The sequence below is a fragment of the Branchiostoma belcheri genome, unplaced genomic scaffold (genome assembly GCF_001625305.1).
Source record: "Branchiostoma belcheri isolate BF01 breed outbred unplaced genomic scaffold, Haploidv18h27 scaffold82, whole genome shotgun sequence".
In the NCBI taxonomy this organism is placed as follows: Eukaryota; Metazoa; Chordata; class Leptocardii; order Amphioxiformes; family Branchiostomatidae; genus Branchiostoma; species Branchiostoma belcheri.
The window spans coordinates 985,923-1,002,170 of NW_017804487.1; the positions used below are offsets into that span (position 1 = coordinate 985,923).

Genomic DNA, 16,248 nt, shown 5'->3' on the forward strand with positions numbered 1-16,248 from the left:
TTTGCCCAGACACAAGACACGAACACACTCACCACCACAGAGTCTGGGTACAGTCAAACACCCACGCCCCATACAAACGCCAAACATGACAATGCAAAGAACATCACCTGCATTCTGCTCACCAAGGATGAACACACAGCACTGTTCTTCACCACTTCCCAGAACCAACGTCAGACAACGGCAACCACTCACAGAACAAACACTGACCACTCCATCAGCCTAACACACTACACTGAACATACAGGGAAAGACTACACATCTTCAGAAATGGTAGGCACCTCTACACTGCAGGAGACAACTGAACCTGGACCTGGACCAGAGGTGCCTCCGGCAACAGATCATGTTCTCATATCTGTTGTCGTTGTTTCGGCAGTAGTCGGCCTGGTCTTGTCGTCCCTTGTAGTGTTGGTTTTGAAGTTGTGCTCCACAGGGACAAGCGAGGATGAGATGGACAGTGACGATGCACACGTTTGGACCATCCCGCCTGGGGTTACCTTCCCCGGCTTGCTGAGGTCTGCTTCCCTCCCTGCACGTTCAGGCAAGATGGCGTCGGATGACGCAGTTTCCTGTAGGTCATTGCCCGCTGTCCTGCATTCCATCGAACCTACTTACAGCCAGATCCCAGATGACGTAGCCTTGGCCCATAGACCTCTGCCTGGCCTGCCGCACGTGTACTGCGAGATCCCAGAAGGCGCACTCCCCAGTGTGGTCCGGTCTGCGTCAGTTCCTGCGTGCACTCGCGAGAGCGCCGCAGACGATTCGGCGTCCTGTAGGTCATTGCCGGTTGTTCTCTTCTCCATTGAGCCCACCTACAATCAGATCCCTGATCACATGGCCGCTGCCCAGCGCCCCCTGCCGGCTCTCCCGAGCACAGCCTGGGAGATGCCAGAACACGGAGCCGCTACACAGCGCCCCCTGCCTGTCTCACACCATACCTACAGTGAGATCCCAGACGACGAGGAGAGCGGCCCCATGCCTTTCTACGCTGACGCTGCACAAGCTTCGCTTCATGTTGTCACAAACAGAGGACAGGTTCGACGGGCCTTCCGGGATGTCACAACTGCTTCCAACAGACACCTGTCTGGAAGATCCATACCCGCATATGGATCAGCTGAACAGACCAACGCCCAGCACAATACCTTATATAGAAAGACCCTCGATGCCCAGGACATAAGAGCCCGTAGAAATCTGAGGACAGGTTTGGTATCCCATTCTACCCACCAAAGTTTGAAGACGTTCGTCCACGTCACAGATGCGATTCTGTCAAGAGGTCAGGAGGTCACAGAGGCCCATATCGCCTTCCTCACACACCCTCAGCCTGGTGGCCATTGGCCTTGGGAGATCCCAGGGGGCGGTTCCCGTATCACACCACGGCGGGTGTCCCTCCCCACCGTCACACTACCTAACACTTACTGGCCTTGGGAGATCCACGGGGAGGGAACACATATCACACAACGGCGAGCCTCTCTCCCCACCGTCACACTACCTAACACCTACTGGCCTTGGGAGATCCCAGGGAGGGAACACGTAACACACCACGGCGTGCGTCCCTCCCCACCGTCACACTACCTAACACTTACTGGCCTTGGGAGATCCCAGGGGAGGGAACACATATCACACCACGGCGTGCCTCTCTCCCCACCGTCACACTACCTAACACCTACTGGCCTTGGGAGATCCCAGGGGAGGGAACGCGTAACACACCACGGCGTGCTCCCCTCTCCACCGTCACACTACCTAACACCTACTGGCCATGGGAGATCCCAGGAGAGGGAACCTGTAACACACCACGGCGTGCGTCTCTCCCCACCGTCACACTACCTAACACCTACTGGCCTTGGGAGATCCCAGGGGAGGGAACACCTAACACACCACGGCGTGCGTCCCTCCCCACCGTCACACTACCTAACACTTACTGGCCATGGGAGATCCCACGGGGAGGGAACACATATCACACAACGGCGTGCCTCTCTCCCCACCGTCACACTACCTAACACTTACTGGCCTTGGGAGATCCCAGGGGAGGGAACACGTAACACACCACGGCGTGCTCCCCTCCCCACCGTCACACTACCTAACACTTACCGGCCTTGGGAGATCCCAGGGGAGGGAACACATAACACACAACGGCGTGCCTCTCTCCCCACCGTCACACTACCTAACACCTACTGGCCATGGGAGATCCCAGGGGAGGGAACACGTAACACACCACGGCGTGCGTCCCTCCCCACCGTCACACTACCTAACACCTACTGGCCATGGGAGATCCACGGGGAGGTAACCCGTAACACATCACGGCGTTCGGCCCTCTCCATCGTCACACTACCTAACACCTACTGGCCATGGGAGATCCCAGGGGAGGGAACACGTAACACACCACGGCGTGCTCCCCTCCCCGCCGTCACACTACCTAACACCTACTGGCTTTGGGAGATCCCAGGAGAGGGAACCCGTAACACACCACGGCGTGCGTCTCTCCCCACCGTCACACTACCTAACACCTACTGGCCTTGGGAGATCCCAGGGGAGGGAACGCGTAACACACCACGGCGTGCTCCCCTCTCCACCGTCACACTACCTAACACCGTACTGGCCATGGGAGATCCCAGGGGAGGGAACCCGTAACACACCACGGCGTGCTCCACTCCCCACCGTCACACTACCTAACACCTACTGGCCATGGGAGATCCACGGGGAAGGAACCCAAAACACACCACGACGTTCGGCCCTCCCCACCGTTACACTACCTAACACCTACTGGCCATGGGAGATCCCAGAGGAGGGAACCAATTAAAAACACACCACGGCGTGCACTGCTCCCCACCGTCACACTACCTAACACCTACTGGCCTTGGGAGATCCCAGGGGAGGGAACTCAAAACACACCTCGGCGTGCGTCCCTCCTCTTCTCCCTCACAGTGTCCGACACCTAGGGACACAAAAAAAACGCTTCACCCTCCACCAATCACGTAACAATTCTAACCACCTACGTTATCATTTCAGAGTGCAGAAATTAGTTTCAAACAGACCTAAAACCTTTTTAAAGGTAAAAAAACTTACATCGTTTTCAAAGATACAAACCACCACGTTGATAATGAAGACAATGTCTTTTGTCTCACATCCACAAATTTGAGATATTAGAAATGTAAATTACCGCACGTCAAAGTGACTTTTAGCCCATTTTATCTCATTTTACTCATGAAATATTACAATAAATCATCACCAAAAATTGTCTTAGTCAATTTTTTAAATAATTTTCATTTTTCAGACAACAAGTGTTTCTACAAAATCATAACGATTGAGCCCTGGTAAGGCTATACAATTTTAAATATAACATCTGAATTCTGGGGCGTTATTCAGCGCATTTCCACAAGCAATTTTTTCTTTGCTACATTTTGTAAAACAGGTGGACGTATCAAAACATCATCACTACCAGGTGCATGAATGTAAAAATTCTGTAAAAATGGTGCAAAATTAGAAGAAAAGTGATATAATGTGAATATCCGACTAGAAACACAAAATGGGATTTTTTTCGAAAATGTGAATTGTCAAATGGCATTATATGTGATATGTGAAATTATGTGACCCTTTTAAAATTTGATTCGATCAATTTAGTAAAATCAGACCACCCTTAAGCGTGACCAAAAAAATGTGAATGTAAAATGTGAAAATATGTAAAGGAATATAAAGGGGCTTAAGCCGAAAATTGCAAGGAGTTAGATGTGAAATTATGTGAAGTCCAAATCACATTGTTTTTCACATTACAGATCAGAATGTTATTCTTTGTGAAAGTGTTTCACATAATTTCACATTTTTCTATATCCAGGCTGATTATGTGATCTTATGTGAAACATTTCTTACATGTAACAGATACTATAATTTTCAGTGTATAAAGGATAAAGGTACCTTTTGCAGGACTGAAATCGAAAAAAAAAACAGCATTAATTTTCCTAGGCGTTATTCACACATTCAAGTATAAACACTATGCTGAAAATGACAAGAGAAAACAGAAAAAAACAATTTTAAATTTGTCAAATTGAACTTTTTGATGAACGTATTGCTGACTGGTATACTTTGAGTAACATTTAATGAAAAAAAGACATAAGGATATACTATTTAAATTTTCTAAAAATGTACATAGTCTCAAGAAAAAAAAACATTCGGCAGTCGAAGTGATATCAATTTGAGTCTCTTGTTTTCTGAGGCAGAAATACTCAAAAACTCTGAATTGTGTATTAGTGTACATGTACAGCTCATTGAACCAGTATTATGGGCCTTTATTTTTGACATGTTTCTGGCACTTGAAACACACAAGAAAACGTTGATGATGAATAATCAACGTAACAAGCAGCTTTTAGCGGTGGCATGACAAGGTCATTTTGCATTTTTTTTTGTGATGCCACCCGTAAATCTGCTTGGAGATTAACATGTGCACTTATATTAAGCTTGAGTACAGTAGACATGTGCGTCATCAATTGCTAGAGATACATCTACATGTATGTATCTAAATTATTTTGTAATTTCTTTCAAACCGTGCGTGTGTATTCTAAGTAAAGATTAGGTTGGAGGGTGTGTTAGAGAGGTTTTGATTTGGCCCCTTGTTGGGCTTTCAGACCGCCAGGACTTGTATACCTAACTAGATGCGATAATGAATGAATGAAGACCTTTATTGTACATTTTTGCCACACTTGGCTAAGTACAGGTCACAACAAAACAAGATGAAGGGACAATTGACGGATACAAAAGAAACTAACTATTGTCGTTTTTCAGTTACAGTAGAAATAATGTATCAGATATGTTTTTTGATTGATGGTTCGTTTAGTTGCATTAGGAATATAAATTTTTCTACAGTCCTCTAGTGTATGAAATCAGGGATTATGCACACGGAAGCTGACCTTTAAAAACGCGTACGTTACCAGGATTTTTTAGTGTTTTTTTTTTGCCAGGTGTTTGGATGTAAAACATTTACTTACGCCCGGAGCCAAATTAAATTCCATTGCCTGTAGCACCCGGATATAAATATGTACAAGCAGTAGGGCGATACGTGACAGCAGCAACCAGTCCAATGGTGGAAGTATTTATAATATGTATTATATAATATTTGTGAAAGCAATTGTAGGGAAAGACCTTCGAAGTATAAAAGTTTCTAACATTAAACCTATGAACTGTGACTGTCAAACCAACAGTACTGAAACCAAGGGTAAAATGACGCCATGTTGCGGACAAGTTGCAGAAACTTGATATCATTTAACCCTACCTAGACCGGGGGGGGGCTAAAAGTGCCCGCGGCAACTTTGATGTCAACTAGCGTCTGAACGGCTAGCCGTAGAACGACCAAACTTGGTGACTTTTCCTAAAATATTGTTGGCAACAATTCCTTATCATTGGAATAAAATAATAATTTTTTGTGTTGCCATGGCAACGGGTTTCTGACAGGCATTTTTTGCTAAATTTAGTACTTTTTGTTTCAACAATAGAATTTTATGGCTTGTATGTCAAGTTACTCATGGTTTCTAATATTAATAACATCCCATATAATTGTATGTAAATTTTATCATTAAATATGCATAATTTATGCTAATTTGATGACGTCATTGGCCAAAATCCAAGATGGCGGACCATATCATTAGAACAGGTATATATAGGTTATTTTCATTAAAATTTCATCAATACTTCCATTTCTTTTTCCAAAAAAGATTTAAATGAAGGTCTTTAGTATGTTTACAATGTATTTTAGGCTTTATCATGAAAAAGAACTATTTTTGAAAATTCAAGATTCATGATCCAAGATGGCGGATATCTTAAATATGCGGGACGTCATTTTATGACGTCACCGGTGTTGCTATGGGCAACATAAGACTTAGTACACCACAATATTCTGTCATAAACACTTTTGGTACAGTTATGTTGAAAACCATTTAGTTTTCAGGGAAAAACCTATTAAGACGGTTTTGGCCAATAAAATCACATTAATGACGTCATAATGACGTCATATTACGTCATAACGACATAAAAATTGTAGATATGATAAATTTTCACTACTACACCATTCTCTGAAAATTTGGTGGTCATACGACATACCGTTCGCGAGTTCTTAGGGGGGGGTCAAAAGACCCCCCCCGGTCCCCCCATGTCAAAAAAAGCCCGGTCTAGGTAGGGTTAAGCTTCAACTCAACTTTCATCATACATATTGAATGTACAATAATTCCACATAGAACCTAAGAAATCAGCAGGCATATTGTGATGGACTGAATGGCTGATGTCTACGGAAAATCCCGAGAATCCCAGTCTACCCATGCGATCCAGATCAGGAGGACAGTAATCCCGTAAAGAAACTACGTCCCTTCTGAAGACATTTTCGTGTACAACTTGGTGAAAAACTGTCAGTAACTGAACGTCGGGACGTGTGGCGAAGCGGTAACGTGTTCGGCTCGGAACCAAGAGGTCCCGGGTTCGAACTCTACCTTGTCCTCGATCTTGTGACCTTTACACGACCTCACTTCACTCAGGTGTAAATGAGCATGCCAGAATGATCATTATCATGATCGTGGGCATTAAGAAGAAAACCAACTCACGACGAGTTATGTTCAACAATGCATGTATCTTTCGTGAAGCACAGAGTTGATGTGGTATGCTCTACATACATATTCATACTACATTGTAAGCAATCTACTCCCAAGGACTGGAACTCTCTCATACGGGACTACACATGTACAGCGGCTCTCCCGGTTATGCAGCAAGGACGTTTTTACCACATCTCGTATACGGGTGTCGGCACACTGGAATGTCGAGAACAGTATACAACCTACAAGGCCATCTACATACTCTATAGTCTCCAGGCAAAGGAATGGATACTTCTTATACTGAGGCTCTGACATGTCACAGTTCACGGTCCCTTTTCTTTTTGACTTTATCTAGCTGTCCTCTTTTTGGCCGCCTTATCAAAATATATCTTATCCTTTTTGTCGAAGTTAACTTTACAACAAACGTAAACCTCCATTGGACTGGTGGCTCCACGGAACCACTATTATTGTATGTTTTTCCAATCACTGGGCCATGCCGTCTCTTTGGACAAAGTTAGTATACTGGACACTGAACAGGAATACTTTCTAAGAGGCATTAAGGAGGCCATATTTTTCAGAGCACTTCAGCCTTCACTTAATAGAGATGGTGGACGATATAAACTCCCTGGCACTTTTGCTTAATTGCTCACATCAAGTATCAGTAAAGTATCGTGTGAATAAGGTCACGTGTATGTAACCGTAACTCTCGCGAGATCACGTTGTGAAGTGAGTGGTCATTAATTATCCTGATGAAGGCGACAGTGGTCGCTGAAAATTTGATCTCTGTAAATTGTGTGTTGTACTAAAGTTCAACGTTTTACTACGATTAGTATATGTTCATGATAGTATGTGTTCCTGTGCATGCAGCTGTGCACACAGACAATCTGCAAGGTGACTTCTACCAATTTCTATCTGTTTTGTTTCTTCTTCGATCGTATTCACCGTAACGTCAGATGACAAGATGTACCAACTATGAAGCCAAACGCATGTTTACTGCTCACTTCTATTACGTCTAAGCACACTGAACTGATTTTCATGCTATTAAAAATCATAAGAGACCACATGCTGAATTTGTCACCTTCAATTGACTTCAAGTATAAGATAATTGAATAAGTATTTACACATCGTTAAATATATCAAATAATATACATATATATTACCTAAGTATCAAACCATATACAAATATTTAGTTAGCTTGTTAGTTTATGGATTTCTTGCTTTCATCATTATCGTGAATCTAGCATAGTTCTGTGTCTCACTGGCTACCTTAAGGCCAGAGACGTGGGCAGACAGTACAATTACCTTTGCCCATAGAGGGTTATGGGCATAACAAAAATGATGAAAATACGTTGCTCCAATCTGGACTTATTGGCTTTAAAAGTTTTTACCAGAAACGAACCTGCAGTTCCAGAACAAGCTGCTAGGGGGACCAAACTCACGTCATTTATTCCTGACAGGATAAGATATCTGTCACTAAAAATCAAGACCATACCATGTTCAGGACAAAAGATACAAAAACCGGAAGTTCTGCTGCAGTACCAAGGTCATTCACCAGGAGGCCCATATTAGACCTTGACCTTCGTCTTTCTAAGACTTACCAGCATACCAAATATCATTACAATCCATAAAGGCGTTCTGAAGTTATGCTGACTACAAATGTGCGGAAACACACATGTACACACACACACACACATACACACACACACAGACACACAGGCGCTAGGAGGTAACAAGGAACTATAATCGAACTACAAACTCTACTGCGCAACGCAACTGTGGTGTCTGCCCAGGATATAGCATGGAGTTGAATACAGGAAATGAGAAGATCTTTATGAGACCTTTGACCTCACTTTTTGAAAGTGTCCCCTAAAAGCCCAGCTAGGGAAATAACTACGAAAACACAAGCAGACACTCAATGAACAAAACCACCATGCACGGAGGTAGAAATGAGGTTAAAATTGCATCAAACGTATACACCGGACGATCATAATCATCAGTGGGCTACAGAGCAGTTGATCACACATCTATTCCACGACAGACAGTGGTGATATAGATACAGGATGAGAGGATATACAGAAAGATATAGATACATAGGTTGGTACAATTAATGCACTTAAAACAATGAAATAATTTCCTTCCGATTGTATTACGAGAAGGTTTTTATGCATACCTCCGTAGTCATTCATACTAAAGAAATGGGTCTACACAAAACTAACTGATTCTGAAAGGTTTTTTTGGAGGAAGTACCAAGGGTTTTACGAGACGACGTTTCGATGACCGAACCAAGTAACAGTGCACTGTGAACCATGTAACACCTTTAGTGCACTATGCACCAAGTAACATCTAGCGTCAGTGCACAGCAAACCAGATGAAGATAACAGACGGTCATCGAAACGTCGGTTCGTGCAAAATAAATGGTTGTGATCAAAGAACTTTGCTATTCGTTTACCAACCTGATTAAATTATTTACGGGGATAAGCAGGGCAGTCTACGATATGAATATTTAGGTAGCCCTCAATAGAAAGGACCCATGGACTAAGCACACCGAAATACAATAAAACAATTTCCGTTCATGAATATGTTAATGATTTGTGAGGACTTCAATCATGTAACTTGAACCTCGGTGCCTTGCTAAGGTCTGGGTGATCTCAATTGAAAGTCTATTCATGATGCCTGGGATACATGTACAGCACCCAGTATTTTGTAGGGGTGTGTGAAATGCTTTCTTCCCAGCCCAATGGCCGGTTAAAAATAACGACATTGTTACAAATAGTTAGAAATATTTTGGCATTCTGATTAGAACGTCATAAATATTCCAAATGAATTGCAACACCGGGTAAATGACGCTCATTCCAGAAAAAAATGTAGCAAATATACCATTAACAGCACTGTGCAGCAGCGGCCTCTACTGACCGACTTGCAAAGTGCACCCTGTTCTCTGATTGGGTGACGCGTTCAGCACCAAGGACAAGACCACGTTTCAACTTTCTTGAGCCTCAGACAAGACGTGACATGTGTTCTCTCGTCGAGATATTGACATTTCCAAGCGTTATAATATGTTTGTCTATAATCATATCTCTCCTCCACAAAACTCGTGGTAGAAGTGACAGAGAAAGACAAGAAAATCCAACTAAATCCATCCACAAGGTTGGACTTGGGGTCACCAAGCTTGGTCAAGATGGTAAACGCACCATGTTACATGACTATGATGATTTCCATATCAGACAGCATCCGCGGAGAAAAGAATATAACATGGAAGAAAACGATGGTAAACAACAAATACAACGACAAATAACGCCCTTTATTGTTCAAACTAAGCTGCAAAAAGTTGGCAAATCTCTAACAGCTACCTCTAGCTTACAAAACTTGAGGAAAAAACCACTCGATGAACTAATAACTAACATGTATTACAAATACTTAAACAAGAACACTACATGTACAAAATGTATTTATTTATTTATTTATTTATTGAAATTGCGACGAGGACAATACAATGTGGACACAAGGCAGCTAATCAGCTGATGGCGTGACCACATACATAGAATATACATACATACATACAATATGCATGTCAAACAGCAAATACAATTGAATAACAAGAAAGAGCTAAGAATCATGTACATCTATATACAAAAATAGCTAGGATTAGAAAGGTGCTAAGGCATGTAAATACCGTAAAAACTAGAACTTAGTACAATATGGAAAAGCAGAGGATCAGCCGGAAGTAAATCTTTTTGTAGATGTTATAAACGTGTGAAGTGCATCTGAAAGTTGCTTATTGATAATAGGGTCATGGTCTGGTGAACCTTGAAGTAGGAGGGAAACGGTGGGACGTTGTTGGACAAGTCGTTCAACATCTGCAGTAAGTCTGCTGCGATGGTCAGAGTATAGGGGGCAATGTAATAAGTAGTGCTGGACTGTTTCAGAAGAAGAACCGCAGACACATGCTTTGCCCTTGATCTTCATCTTGTATAGTGTACTGTTCAGTTGGCACCAGCCCACGCGTAACCTGGTAGTGCGTATGTTGTTCGGTCTTGAGCCTAGAGTACGGTACATCTGATGATGCCTCGTGGTCAACAGGTGCTTTTTACTCGCTCTCTTGAAAGCAGCAAGGTTGTTGGCGTCTCTGACTGTCTGGGGTAGCTGGTTCCAAAGTGAAGATGTATGTGGAATAAAGCTGGTTTTATAAACCTGAGTCCGACAGCGAGGAACACAAAGGTGAGTATTGTTGCGTAGTTGTATACGTGTAAACTGGGAGCCCCTTGTTGGTGGAGTAAGCGACTGTAGGTGTGGAGGTACGAGGCCTTTCGTCATCCTGTACATGATGGTGAGTGAGTTGTATTGTCGTCTAGAGGATAAAGTATCCCATTCTAGCTCCTGCAGTAGGTTTGAGTAAGGTGTACCCTTCATCGCCCCTGTGACGAGACAACAGGCATGGTATTGAACCTGTTCCAGCATCTTGCTTGCTGTGTTGTTTAGGTCTCCCAGGAGCGCTGCAGCGTACTCCAGCTTAGGTCGTACTAGGGCAAAGTATGCTGTCTCCAGCGCTTGCCTACCCAGTTTGCCCATAACCTTGCGCAGGACACCTAGTACTTTCCTACTTTTGCTTGTTGTCACTTGTACGTGTTCTGTCCATGTGAGAGTCTGGTGGATGGTTACACCCAGGTGGCTATATGAGGACACTTGCTCCACTAACTTCCCATGTAAGTAGATAGGCGGCAGCAGGGCGTTTTTTCGGCCAGATTTGACGCAGACCACCTTACACTTATCAGGGTGGAGTGTAAGGCCCCAATCCGAAAACCAAGTTGACACCAGTTGTAAATCAGCATTGATTGAAACTGCCACTTCCTGAGATGTCTTAGCTGAATTATACAAAGATGTGTCATCAGCAAAGCAATTTAACGCTGACCTACACGGGAGACTCATCAGATCGTTTAAGTACACGAGAAATAACAGAGGTCCGAGTATGCTGCCTTGGGGGACACCTGCTGCTGTTTTCCCCCAGGATGAGGTGATACCGTTTATAACGACTCTTTGTTGTCTTCCTGTCAAGTAGCTGTCGAACCAGTGCAGTAGGGGCCCTCCCACACCGTAGCGGGTCAGCTTGTATGTCAACCCCTGGTGCCAGACTGTATCGAAGGCCCGTCTTACATCGAGAAAGACGACTGCTGTGCAGGAGATGTCAGGGTCGTCTATCGACCTGGCCCAGTCATTTACCATTCTGATTTCCATACAAAATGTAGTTGACTAAGTTGTCTAACAGACAGATAATGACACCTTGAAGTAAAACAAAACGTGGCCTACCATGTAACTATTGTCTCAATACTACACTGCTGGTTTTACACACGGCTTCTAGATTTAATCAACAGGCTACGGAGCATACATCGACCGTCATATAAAATCACAGCTATTTTTAACTTTACAGAGGGGTCGTTCACTACACTACTGATAAAAAAAAAACTGTTTCGTTGGCAAAAGAATAACACAATGAGATCAAACAGTAACCTTTACAGACATAGGTTGGCTTTCTCTGGTGTGAGTTGGCACTCTGACGAAAGTTTCTTGTTGCATTTTTACGACATGTACGGTTTCTTTAGACTCTGTGAGCCTGCACATGTTTCATTAAATGGCTTCGTCTGGTGAACTGGCTGCCACACTCTCCACATCTGTACGGTTTCTCACCGGTGTGAGTCCGTATGTGTCTCTTTAGATCTGACAGTGCACTGAACGGGCGGCTGCACTCCTCACACGTGTACGGTTTCTCACCCGTGTGAGTCCGCATGTGTCTCCTCATATTACGCACGTCAGTGAACTGTTTACTGCACTCTTCACACCTGTACGGTTTCTCACCCGTGTGAGTCCGCATGTGTGTCCTCAGACTACCCAGCTGACTGAACTGTCCGCCACACTCTTCACATCTGTAGGGTTTCTCACCAGTGTCCGCATGTGTCTGTTCAGACTACCCAGCTCACTGAACGACCGGCTGCACTCCTCACACTTGTACGGTTTCTCACCGGTGTGAGTCCGCATGTGAGCCGTTAGACTCAAAAGATGGCTGAAGGTTTTGTCACATTTCTCACACCGGTAAGGTTTCTCCCCTGTGTGAGTCCGCATGTGTCGCTTCAGGCGACTCAGGTAACAGAACTCCTTGCCACACTCGCCACACTTGTGGATGCGCATATAATCCTGCCCTCCGCGCCAGTTCCCTCCTCTTTTTTCATGTGGAATTCAGCTGTCGACATGTTGATCACACCTACAGGAATAATATAAAATTCAACATCAGAGATTTGATTTTGATTAGCGAACAAATGGGTACCTAAGGGTGCTCCGATTTTGCACAGATAATTATATTTGAGGGATAAAATACGAACAAGAGCTAACATAGGAAACATGAAAACCTACAAACAATCAAACCTTCTAGTACCTAGCTACAACACCATCAACTTACAAGTTAACAACATCTTCTGATTCTGGTTTCATACTGACGCATCAACTTAAAATGCATGGCTTGGCATGCTAATGATTCAAAAGACCAGTTTAGCAGAAACAGTAGTAATAAAAACGTAATAGTCTAAATGAAGGAACAAATAAAGTCATTCACCCACAGATTTAAAATGGAGCCTACAGATAGATGCCACATGGTAGTCAAGAAAATACTAGTACTGAAAATTCGACACTTACCAACTTGAAGATGCACAGGAGCTCCAAAGTACTGCACGATTTTTTCACGACGACACAGATCCTCACAACTCTACAGTCAGTACTGACAGAAACAGAGCAGTCAGGGACGCGTTGATATACTGAGTGGGTGGATAAAACCGGTCCGGTAAGTTTTACTTGATTATGAAACAATTGAATATACATTGTTTCATGTGCTGATTTGCATTGGAGAAATCAGACAATATCATTAGATAAAAAGACAATGACCGACAATAATGATTAAGACAACAACATTTTTTCGTCTTTTAAATTATTGCTGAAACTGAGATCAAAGGAACGATTTGCCAAAAAGCCAATATGTCTTGATTGGTGTAATCTTTCAGAGCAGTGCATAATTTTCTTCCCGTGTGATGTTACTAGCAGGGGGTTTGGAGACTTTCAGGGTGGTAGCTACTTTGGTGCGCAAGGCTTCAGCTTGTCTCTGCATGTGGTAAACGTGCTTGAACCTCAATGCCTTGCTAAGGTCTGCGTGATCTCAATTGAAAATAAAGCACCTTGTATTTTGTAAGGGGTGTGTGAAGTGCTTCCTTCCTAGCCCGATGACCGGTTAAAAATAGCGGTATTGTTACAAACATTTAGAAATATTTTGGAATTCCGATTAGAACGTCATAACAATAACAAAACCGGGGACGCTTATTCCAGAAGAAATGAGCACATTTAATTTAAGCTTTCCTCCATGCCATGCCGTGAGCAGCATTGTGCAGCAGCGGCCTCTATTGACCGATTTGCACCCTGTTCTCAGGATCAGGACAGGACCATACTTCAGGTTTCTTGAACCTCAGACAAGACGTGACATATGTTCTCTTGTCGAGATATAAACATTTCCAAGCCTTACCAGTTAGTGATAAAAAGTGTTGATGAAATAACTGGTAAAGATATACAGGCTTCTATATACTATACACTGTATATATGTACTAAAACATATCTATCCATCACTTTTCCACATGTGTTCTGTTGTGTCAAACAAAACGACTACAATACATGGAACTGATGGTGAGTTCAGTGCCAAGGAGACGTCCATACTTAAGCAACAGGAAGTAAATTTAGAGATGACATCCTCCGCAGACTCGAAATCTAATGCGATAGCGCGAAAAAATAAGGCAGGCCAAAAAACAAGGTTCCTACATTCTCAAATTTCGACATCATAAACTTTGTTAAACAAGAAATGATACCTACATTGTGCTATGCTTACTGTCAACTATTACAACATATATTTTAAACTTAAAAAGTTTTTAATCATTCTACAAATGGTATTGATTAAATGAACATCACATAATCATAAAAGGAATGAAATGCATCACTGCATCAAAGTAAAAGCGAAACAATACATCAGAGCCATGTCTTGTCTCCCCTCTTCATATTTATCTGCCATCCACGTTCCGACATGGCACCAGACTTCTTTGCCCATTTCGTCAGGGGGCAACATACGATAGACAGAACTCTACAGAGACATAGACTGATTTGGTCTGTCAATTCAATATTATAGTTTAGAGGTAATCCACTGCTCATTTACAGCCAAAAACAGTTACATGTATATTATTACTAGGCATGAAATTGTGACAAAAATGTTCCAAGAAATGGCAGTAGATGTTAATATTTAAACATATTTCTTCATTTTTTTACCGCCCTGAAATTGAATTGTATGAGTTAAAGGCATCCAGTGCAGTTTTTAGGGCATGGAAACCCGTTTTTTTCAAAGCCAATATTCTAGCCATTTATCTACCTACTGAGTTAAAACCACACTATCCAAATGTATATTGACCCTAGTGGAGCAAAAATTCCCAAATTTTTGACGGTAAATGGATACTGGAAGGGCCCTGGGCTGATTTTTAGGGTACCACCCATAAAATAAAGGACTCATCTTGGGCCTTGTTTCTGCAGTTTTAAAAGCCCAATCTATGAAAATGAGTACTGACTCAAATGTGCCAATGCGAAGCAGTATGTGTGAATATCACAAAGATTGCCTTATTCAGAATAGTTCCAGTTTTGCTGCCCCGAATTCGCATTGGATGCCGCGGGAAATTTCAAACTTGGGCCACCCTCTTCTTGACAATCTTCTTGGCGGGCTGCATGAGGAGGTCCAGGTCGGCCAGCAGGTCCTCCCGCAGCCGCCGGAACAGCGCCTCCTGGCGGAGCCAGCAGACAGTGAACATCAGCGCGAGACCAAAGATGGTCTCTCCCAGGACGGTGATGGTGGGTCCGTACTTGTTAAAGACGTTTGATGAATCAGATGTTGATGTAGTTTGGCCATTTCCGTTCTTGCTGACCGGCTTCAAGCTGATGCCTGGCAGGTCGTCGAGCCAGAACAGGGGCCAGACCAGAATCAGAAGCGCCAGGCAAACGGTGACGATGGTCATAGCTGTACGCTGTTTCCCCTGAGGGCCTTCCTGTTTACGTCGCTCAATCCTGTATGTAATAAGTGACTAACATCAGCCTAAAATACAACCGTGAAGGCAGATCAGAGTAACCTGGGTGTCATCCCCCGTAGTTACGACCGGTTCCCTATTGTCGTACCATGACCAATAGCCAGCCACGATTGGGAGCCGGTATCACAGCGATTTCGCCATTCAGTGGGGATGAGATCGCTAGAGATTTCGCCCCGCCTCCGTTGAACTCGCCCCCCTCCTGCCTTTATGTTTTGTTAGTCTACCATTTTACACCCTACCACAGGTATGGCAGGTACACAAATTTGATGAACAATTCTAACGATATTAATACAGGTTCTATTGAAGCAAGAAAGTAACCTCCTTGGTTGAAATATTCCCTCTTTCTATACTCAACAGCATAGGCATCTCAACAACGCAGGATTTGAGCTGATCATTGGTAAAATAGTTTTGAGATTACATGCAACATAACTCCGCAAATACAAGGAAATACTATGATTAGAATTATTTAACAAATTTGTGTGCTTGGACGTGAATAAACGGGAGTTTTTGAGGAAATAACTGATTTTTTGGTGCGGGGC

At 43.4% G+C, this 16,248-nt stretch overlaps 2 protein-coding genes across 2 annotated transcripts in view; one reads left to right on the top strand and one right to left on the bottom strand.

Annotated features, from left to right (window-relative positions):
* The window catches only part of LOC109486646, a 4,301-nt gene extending 1,368 nt beyond the window's left edge, over positions 1-2,933 (top strand). The window contains exons 2-5 of the mRNA XM_019790503.1: positions 193-1,444; positions 1,528-1,950; positions 2,042-2,546; positions 2,810-2,933. Coding sequence (XP_019646062.1) covers positions 193-1,444; positions 1,528-1,950; positions 2,042-2,546; positions 2,810-2,933 — 2,304 coding nt within the window. The remainder of the gene's footprint in view (positions 1-192; positions 1,445-1,527; positions 1,951-2,041; positions 2,547-2,809) is intronic.
* Positions 2,934-15,213: 12,280 nt separating this feature from the next.
* Positions 15,214-16,248, bottom strand: part of LOC109486694 — a 9,323-nt gene continuing 8,288 nt past the window's right edge. The window contains exon 6 of the mRNA XM_019790587.1: positions 15,214-15,689. Coding sequence (XP_019646146.1) covers positions 15,308-15,689 — 382 coding nt within the window. The 3' untranslated portion in view covers positions 15,214-15,307. The remainder of the gene's footprint in view (positions 15,690-16,248) is intronic.